Source organism: Thermobia domestica, chromosome 2, assembly GCF_964235325.1.
Source record: "Thermobia domestica chromosome 2, izTheDome1.hap1.1, whole genome shotgun sequence".
In the NCBI taxonomy this organism is placed as follows: Eukaryota; Metazoa; Arthropoda; class Insecta; order Zygentoma; family Lepismatidae; genus Thermobia; species Thermobia domestica.
This window is the reverse complement of record NC_137455.1, coordinates 351,484,629-351,494,806: the sequence shown is the minus strand read 5'-3', so window position 1 is coordinate 351,494,806 and position 10,178 is coordinate 351,484,629. Positions and strand designations below refer to the sequence as shown.

Here is a 10,178-nt window from a genome sequence, read left to right as displayed (position 1 = left end):
AATAATCTTATTATGTACAATTTACGATAAAAGTGTCAGCTTTTGGGGCAGTGTCAGCTACTGGTGCACTTACCTTAAGTTGTACAGGAAGTTAACCAACTATATTTCTCCGATTCGGTAGTTTTATATACCATTGTTTTTTTCTTTTTTAGTTAAAAATGTTTTGTGTATAAAAATTGATTGTATTTCTTTCCTCGCAAAGGTTTGTGTAATTAAGCTGCAACACTAGTAAACGACAACGATTCATTGTAAAACTTATAATGAAAGGATTTTACACTTTAGTTTAAAAACAGAAATGAATAAATATTAGCACGCGACTGTTTTTTTAAAAAGTTATAATTTTTTAACTTGTTGTTCTTTGTTGCTTAAATATAGTTTTTAAAACAAAATTAGCTTTTACCTGAATAATATGCATGAAATTGTTGATATAGTTGAATTGGCTATTCTCTGATTTTTAATTGTGCATTAATTACGTCATTGTTTGAATATTTATTTGTGTTTCTTTTAGATGTAAGAATAAACTGGGAACGTGATAGTTAACGTTTACGAATAATGTGCTTTGCTCAGGATTGCGCGAGTAAAACAATAATAGAAAATTGAGTTTTCATAATTAGAGTAAATTTGAGGTACGGTAGTTATTTAGTAGCAACAGAATATAGGAAATATACAATTTTAAGCAAATTTTTGATGTAATAGATTTTCACTGTATTGTTACATGACAGTATCGGGTTACGAGAACTACATAACTTAAAAAGATGATAATGAGTGCGGGGAAAGGGGGACTCAGAAGGAATATATATATATATGGTGTTAATCAACTATACCGACAAACTGTAAGGTGGTTCCTTACATCAAAGTAACAGAAAAGTTCATATGGACCTGTGGGGAAAAGTGCAAATTTTCAGAGCTAGAGTTGTCCAAAATCGCGAAAAAGACAAACTTCCACAGGCCCTATTTCGAATTCCAGAAACTGTGGGTGGTGGTCCTTATAAGCGTAAAGGAAGTTTACAAAAATGCATATTTCATTAATTTTCAGTGGGTCTACAGAGCATTCATACTGTACAGAGCTGGAATTAAACAATTCGTCCGGAGCAACCTCTATGCCGGACGCCAAATGTCCGGGAATATGAAAATTTATATACGGGGCGGGGTGAAAAGTTCTTGGCCTGACCCAGAGATGGCACTCCAATCACCAAAAATTTTATTGTTCTTGCATAGCGGTGCTTTTCAGTTCTTCGTATAACAAGTGTCAACTTGTTCTTTCAAGTAGTTTGTGTGCAGGCATTCTTGCAGTTAGACGTCTTGAGTGTTAGTTTTGAAAAATGGATAAACTTGAATATCGTGTGGTAATCAAATTTTTCGTTTTGGATGGATTAACCCCTACGGATATTCACGCGAAGTTGATAGAAGTTTACGGGGACTCTGCTCCTTCCATGTCAACCGTTAAAAAGTGGGCAGCTGAATTTAACGTGGTCACACATCCCTCGAAGATGACCTATGTGAAAGAAGGCCGAAAACCGCAACCGCGCCGGAAACAATAGAAAAGAACATGATTTCGTGTTTGACGACAAGCGATTGAAGGTGAGTACGGAGGCGAAACATCTTGCACAAAGAACTAGGGATGCAAAATCTCTGCGCAAGGACACATTTGATGATTGCCGACCAAAAGCAAATGCGAAAACGATTTTCGCGGCAATCTTTGGACAGATTAAAAAGGGATCTGACCGATTTTGTGCGGGATTTGTGACAATGTATGAGACATGGGGTCACCACTACACGCCAGAAATGAAACAGCAGTCCAAGCAGTGGGTGGAAGCCGGTGGTGCAGCGCCGAAGAAAGCGAAGACGATCGTATCGGCCGGAAAGGTCATGGCCAGTGTGTTTTGGGATGCGAAAGGGATCCTGTTAATTGATTACCTTGGAAAAGGAAGAACAATTACAAGCGAATATTACTACAACTTCCTTGACCAGCTGGATGCCAAAATTCGCGAGAAGAGGCTTGGCTTGAAGAAGAAAACCATCTTTAACCTGGACAACGTACCTGTGCACAAGAGTGCGTTGGCGATGGGAAAATTGCGGGATTTGGGGTACGATTTGCTCGCCATCCCCCATATTCTCCTGATTTGGCACCATCGGACTTCTATCGGTTCCCAAACTTGAAGAAATTTCTTTCTGGGAAGTGCCTCACATCGAATGAAGAAGTTGAGAGGGTCATGGATGACTATTTTCACAACATTCCAGACTCTCACTTTCGTGAAGGAAAACTGATGTTGGAGAAACTCTGGACCAATGTATTGAAGTTAAGGGAGATTATGTCAAAAAATAAAATCATTTTTGAACTGAAATTCGCAGTCTTTCATTGTCAGGGCAAGAACTTTTTACGCCGCTCTTGTATCTACATTTCCTATCTGTATCATAATACGTAAGCGTAGTAATTCAAATAAGCACTGCCGAATATTTTCATAATTCTCCTGCTTTAGAAATTTTTAATACCACTAGCCTTAAAAAAAAAAGAAAAAGAAAGAAAAAGAAAAATTAATGAACTCTGTACTTTATTCGAACAATCGTGTAAACGCAAAGTGCAAGGCATGTTTAAGTACATTTCTAATTAAATGGGATGGTCTGAAAGCCGTGAAAGCGCATGAATTTTCTGAAAAACAAAATAAAGGTACGGAGTGCGACAGAAAGTGTTAGCTAATTTCTTTGTAGAGAAGAACCCTACTGAAGAAAATAAAGTGACTGCAGCTGAAATTGCCAAAGTATGTCATCATACTCAGCAACCATCACTCTTATCTCTCAATGGACTGTAACTTTAAACTTGCTCGGAAATACTTCCCAGATTCAAAAATTGCTAGCAAATTGTCCTGTGGTCGAACATAATGCAAGAGTAGAATTTACAATGTTTTAGCTCCTCATTTGGTGGAAACCATTCATGAAAAATTGGGTCACAACTATTTCTCAATTTCAAGTGTTACATCTAACAGAAAGAATCAAAAGGATTTCCCTCTTTGTATACAATTTTATTCTAAGGATGGAATTTGTACCCCAGTTCTAGATTTTTACGAAGACAGCAATGAAACTTCCGATGCAATTCCAGATCGTATAAGAACTATTTTAAAAAGCAATAATTTGGATATCAGAAATGTAACTGCATACACGGCACACAATGCAGCTGTTAATTACGGGAAACATCGATCAGGTTTACCAAAACTTAAAGAAAGACAATCCTAACCTGATCGCTGCAATACGTTTGTCTCCACTCGAATTCGAGTCGAGTCGAATGGAGATTGAGACATGTCTCGACTCGTGCGCATCCCTAGAAACGACAGACTGTACGATAATAATACTTTCACAATTTTATTTTCACATTATTTATTTCGAGACTTTCGAGACAAGACCGAGACTTGGTCCTCAAGACCGAGACCGAGACAAGCATCTGTTGACCGAGACGGTGATTTCTGACTCGAGACGAGATTGAGACCGCTTTTTATCAACCGAGAGGAGACCGAAATTGTACAAAGTCTCGTTTCGATACCATTCCTAACTCGAATACAATTGTTACTGGTGTTTCTAAGTATAACAGACGGTTCTTCGTTAAGTGATGTATGGCCTCCACATCGACCCCCAAAGCGATTGTTACTGGATTTCTACGCCTAAGGGAATGTGCGGAGTTTTAGTTAAGTTACGTGCGGACATCACATTGATCCCAACGCGTTTTCTACTGCACATTTTAGGCCAACCAATTGCTTTTACTTGACTAATGAATGGTCAATACATGGATCCCAATCCAAATATAAATGTGTTTCTAGGTCTACCACATGGTCTTGGAAAATAGAGATGTCGCCAATTTTACACTATTACCGTCTGATCACTGTACACTGCTGTGCTCCTCCTCCTTACGTATATATACTTTGTCCTAACATACTATCATCAACAGCTGTTGCCAGCCCAAACTTGTAACGTCTTCAACTCTAGATTTCAATTAATATATATACAGGTGAAGACAAAAAATCTAAAAACCCTTTATACAGGACACGTGTTTGGCCCTCCACTGTACAACACGTGTTGCGGTTGCCGATCGTTTTTTTTTTTTTTTTTTTTTTCAATGTGTCATGTGGACCTTCCTCTTCCGTCAGCAGTAACCAGTTCACATGTGAGTGTCGTGGTGTGAAAGTGGTGCGGTAAAATGGGCGACCCGACAACTTTCAAAGAGGCATGATCGTTGGTGCCCGTCTGGTTAGAGCTTTAGTGGCAATAGTGGCGAACATTGTGGGGGTATCGAAAAGCACTGTGTCCAATGTCACGAGGGCATGCACAATTCATTGTCAAACGACGTATGCAAAGCACAACAGTGGTCGAAAGACAATCCTGTCAGATAGGGACCGGAGGGCATTAAACGGATTGTAGCAGCTAAAAAGAAGACAACTGCAATGAAAATTACGTCTGAACTCAATTCCGGCCTACAGAACCCGGTTTCATAGAAAAACAGTGCGACGGGAACTTCATAAAATGAAAATTCATAGCAGGGCCGCTATCGCCAAACCCCTGGTCACAGCAGTAAATGCGAAGAGGAGTATCCAGTGGTGCAAGGACCAAAGGCGTGGACTCATGAGCAGTGGAAACACGTAATGTGGTCCAATGAATCGACCTTCACCTTGTTTCCAACAACCGGTCGTGTTTACGTATGGAGAACACCGTCACAGGCCTATGATACAGACTGTCTGCTCCCAACTGTAAAGCATGCGGGTGATTCTGTTACAGCATGGACAGTGATATCGTGGTTTTCTACAGGTCCTATCATAGCCCTGCACGGAATGATGAATGCTAAGGCGTATGAGGCCATTTTGGGAAACCGGGTTCTACCCATGGCCCAAATATTGTTCCCTGATGGTGATGGCATCTACCAAGATGATTTGGCACCCTGTCACACTGCAAAAACGGTTTGAGGAGCATGACCAGGAACTATCACATCTCCTCTGGGTCCCACAATCACCAGATCTGAACATCGTTGAGCCATTGTGGTCTGAGTTAGAAAGGCGTGTTCGGTCTCATTACCCTCCAACAGCATCCCTTAAGGAACTGGAGCAGTTTTGAAGGAACAATGGTACAAAATTCCACACAAGAGCTGTATACGTCCATTCCACGTCGGATCCAAGCTGTTTTGGACGTAAAAGGAGGTCCCACACCATACTAAAGTGCAATTGATACTACTTGTCCCGTGTGACAGCACGTGGACTCGATGCTGCGTTGCCAGCTTTTGCGTCGGGTATTGAAACTACACGAGTAGAACGAGTGAATTATTTCTTCTTCCATATCAACATTTACTAAATGTAGAATGCTTATTTAAAAACACACTTGTGAGGGAGACAAACATTATTGTAAATTTCATTGGTACAATATTACAGTACGGTAAATCCAACCATTCCTCCCTCTGACTTTATTTCTATAGGAAACTTTCACTGCAGAAAACAGAAATTTCCATATAGCTGTAGCAAAATTACTAACATCAATACTGAACCTTGTTTATAATTACTGAACTTACGTTTGTATACCACATATCGCAAACAATAAGTCTTCATTTTGAACTCATGACATTTGTATTGCTATAATTTTAAAAATGAATATATATAGTAGTAAAGAAAGAGAAATGTACTTACGTTTACTGTATGATTGGAGATACTCCCAGTGAAGAATCACTGTCACTTTCGGAGCTGGAATTAACAGATATTATCACTTCCTCCACACACTGTTCAAGAATTCCCTCTATATCCCATTGCTCGTCTACGAGCTTCTTCGAATGTTGAACAACATTAGCCCAGTCTTCAGCAGTGATACTATCAATTGCTTCTTTTGTAAGTCTTTCCACTTCTGCCACTGTGATTTTTTTATTTTCGCTCGCGACGTATCCTTTTACTTGCGCCCAAATATTTTCTATAGGGTTGAAGTGGGCGTGGTAGGGGGGAGTCTTATGACCTGGTGACCCTTTTCCCTTGCTAATTCGTCGATTCTGTACAAAGGGAATTTGGGCTTGTATATGGTCACCAGTTCTAGAAGCTCTGCCTTCTTCATGTCAGGCTCTAACTGCACACTGGTATTGCGCTTTAACCAGTCCAAGACCTCAGACTTCCGGGACTGAGTTGTTGGTTTGTCGAGCATAACAGAATGGTATGGGGCATTCTCCATAACAACGATGGATTTAGGGGATATGTTTTTCAAAAGAGATTCTTGGAACCACTTCGTAAATGCATCGAAGTTCATTTCCTCGTGATAATCACCAGTTTTTTTAGATCTGAAAATGAGGAGGCGGTTTGGGACAAAACCACGAGATGTGCCAGCATGAAGAACAATTATTCTTCCCCCCTTCCCTATTGGTGTGTTCATTGTACTATGAGCAGTATGATCGGTCCAGCCTTTTTCTAATGTGTGGCCTGCATTGACCCATGTCTCATCTAACCAAACCACATTATTATAATCACATTTCTTCATAGCTCTGAGGTACCGACAACGCCAAGCCACGATGTCACTTCTTTCCATCAGCACTGTGCGTTTGGAGAATTTGTTAAATTCGAACCCCAGATCTATGAGACAGCTTCTAAGCGAGAACTTACTTCCGTGGATCAAGTTCGCTTCTTTAAGGCTGGCTTGGACTTGCTTAATGTAGGATGCTCCTTGCGCATATAATAAGGGTAAATGTAGCGACGAAGGGCATCCCGCTGGAATGAATCGAGATTTGTGACCTTTTCATATGGATGTTTTCCTGGAGTTTCAAGCAGTACCTGCGATGGTCCAGGCTCGTCCTTTCCTTGTTCTTCCTTCTCCTCAAGTTCCTCCTCTTTCCTTATTTTTTTCCAATTCTCGACACTGTTTTTCTGCTAATTTTAAGGGCAGCTGCTGTCCTTTCTGTAACTCGATTTACATCGATAAGAGGACCACCAAAGTATTCGCGTAGTGAACACATCATCTCACGAGCTTGGCCTCGTAAAGCGACACCCTGTCCAATTTTTGAATATTTCTTTACAGGCGAGTGAATTCTTCGTCGCCCCCTTCTTCGACGAACAGGATTTGAACTTTCTCCCACTTCATCCATTTCGGGACATACATACATACATACATACATACATACATACATACATACATACATACACATATACACACACACACACACACACACAAAAAAAAAAAAGAGAGAGAGAGAGAGAGAGAGAATCAGAAATAAATAATGCACTAAACACTGAAGTACCGTACACATGAAACACGAAATTATTCACAGCAAGTAAATCTCAGTTTTATAAAATTAAATGACACAAAAGAGAACTAAAACGAATGCTTTCAGTAACCAGCAGGTGCACTACTCACGCTGACATCCGACTAAAACAATGTGCATTTGTTTATATTCAAACTGGCAACGTGCGGAGAGGGTGGAATGTTCACCACTGCAAAGCGAGAGAAATGAGCCACTATAATTGGCTGAACGTGCTGTTGCCATAGAAACAGTCCTTCTTGGCTGATTGTTATGACCACGTGCAGGAAGGGAAAAAATAGACGAAAGCAACTGTCACAAGGGACAAGTTGTATAAACTGAATTCTAAACAGTTGAATATATTAATTTGACCGTGGCTGTCCGTCATATTTCTAAATATTGCTTGTTACGGACGCGTGTTTTTTTATTTATTTATTTTTCTTATGAAAGAGTGCTGGTTGTAGTCGCTTTCGCGATTCCTAGCATTCTTGAAGTAATGGTATCGACATCGCTACTGGTATCCTAGTGACGGGCAAAGGGAATAATTTCGGTTAGTCAATTAATTCACTCTGATTCACTAAAATAAGCTGGCCATAAGAATCGGTTAGACTTACGGGTTGGCAGTGTTGCCACAGTCCTAGCTTTGGAGTGGGCTGAAAAATTTACCAAACTAAAACAAAAAAGGGCTGAATTCATTACTTCATACCAGAGTAATAGGCCTACATGGCTTTATAACACGAAACTAATAGACGTAAAGTTCTAGAACATTCCCTCCTTCTCTTCCAAGAGTTCAAATCAAGAAAGTGCTCTTTTTAAAAATTATTTTTTTAAAAACATCCAAATAGGAGAACTCTGAAAAATCGTGGAAGTAGATGAAACTTTTCTCGCATGTAAGAAGTATAACAGAGGCCGCAAATTAAAAGGGAAAACATTTACTATCTTCGGTATGTTTTGTACGGAAACCAAACGCGCTCTATTTCAAAGTGACCAATAAACTAAACAGTATTATATCCATATTTCTCGTCTTCTTCATGCGCGGTGCGGATGCGCCCATCTAGCGTCATTTATTTCCAGGTATAGTTCGAATTACGAATCTTCCGCACAAAGTTTGTAGCGTTATGCGGTGCAACGTCCCAGAAGAATGTTCAACAGCATTTTTTACGAGTCCAGCACACAGTATGAGTAACATGAGATGTAGGAAAAGTCTTACTGATACTTTTGAAAATGTGACAAATATTTCTTAAACGGAGCTGAATTGGATAGAATTGTACCAATTTTTTCATAAAAGCGGCTGAAAATGCCAACGTGGTACCAACGGGCCTATTAATGACAAAAAGGGCTGAATTTGGTACAATTGTACCAAGTATAGAAACACTGAGGGTAATTAAGTGTGTACACTAGACCAATGTGAATTCTTACGAAAACACGTGACGTACTTAAGGCACTTAATAACGAGCGAAGCTTTGGAACCAGACCCTAGCTTACTTGAGAAATTTGTAAAGTATCCTTAACCTATTACAGCAATAGAAATGGAACTATTTGTCGGTTTAATTCCCTAAAATCGTAAATTCGTTCCAAATTTAAGTAAACTTGTCCGACCGTTAACCAATCTGGTTAAGCAAGACGTCGCCTTTAAGTGGGGAGAAGCATCAGCTTGCTCCATTAGAAACTCCGTTGCAATATGCCATATGCCATGCCATGTAGGTTAAAAGAGATAGTGATGTTAAGAATGAATTAAATGGTGGACTGAATAAAGTGGGGGGGGGGGAACAGATAAACCCACGCACACAATGTTTGTCCACCGTAAAGACCAATTCCACAAACTGGAATTGAAACAGGGAACGCATGCACCAAAAGTAAAAGGTCTTCAGTCACCTCCCTAAACTCCGCTGCAGAGTGATAGCCTGAACTTACGGCGATCACATAGAACATCGTCGATGGTGGTGGTACTCCAAAAGATAAGGCATGATTACTTTTGTTACCATAGATCGGAAACCACCTCTGTACAAGTGAGACGAATACTTACAATACTACAATTGTTATTCACTATTGCAAACGAAGGACGCTACAGTATCACGAACTTCGAAAAACAATCACACTTTGGACTTTTACAACAGTAATAACGCGCGGGACAAGGCACAACCGAAGAAGCTTAGTACTGAATATTACACTTACCATATTGGAGACTCACACTCTCCAGCACTAATATTACTGGAAACAGCTTTTTCTGTATTCATATCAGATATATAAATACACGATTCTTCAGTCTAATTCCTAAATCTTACAGATTTAGCAAAAAGTAGTCTAAAATTAGCACTAAGATATACGATCCAGTTTTTAGTTTAATATTTTCCTCTAATATATTTAACCCTGACGATGATTCCAGCACTATTGGAGATCGAAATTATAGGTAAGCAAAAATAATAGAAAAAAATACACAAACGTACGATAAAAACGCTTTTATTTATTATATACACGTTCGACATTTTTAAAGAAATGTTTTCACATCGAAAACACGCTATACATCACTCAATAACTCCATGCCCACTGAAATGGAATTACATGTCTATAGTCCACGTCACCTGAATTGGCTTGTGGGATTAGCCAATAAGCTTGCAGTGCGCTGTTACTAAACCTTCAGGAAAGAATCTAATCATTATTAACTATCCACAAATACGAATAAAATCAATTATGAATGATTAGATTCCTCCCTGAAGGTTTAGTAACAGCACACAGCGAGCTTATTGGCTCATGCCACACGCCAATTCGGGTGACGTGGACTATAGTGAAAATCCTGCAAGCCTCAAATCTGACTACTACTACCGTCAGCGTTTCGATACAGGCACTTACCTTTCAACCAGGCAATGCAATATGATGTGCAAAATCTTAGTGGGAAGCTGCGAGAGTATATTTATAAAGATGGTTCTTATTTGGATGA

At 39.6% G+C, this 10,178-nt stretch overlaps 1 protein-coding gene across 1 annotated transcript; it reads right to left on the bottom strand.

Annotated features, from left to right (window-relative positions):
* Positions 1–5,931: 5,931 nt before the first annotated feature.
* LOC145679580 (uncharacterized) lies at positions 5,932–6,486 on the bottom strand. Its single transcript, XM_081750157.1, has one exon. The coding sequence runs from the start codon at positions 6,484–6,486 to the stop codon at positions 5,932–5,934; it is 555 nt and encodes a 184-aa protein (XP_081606283.1).
* Positions 6,487–10,178: the final 3,692 nt, after the last annotated feature.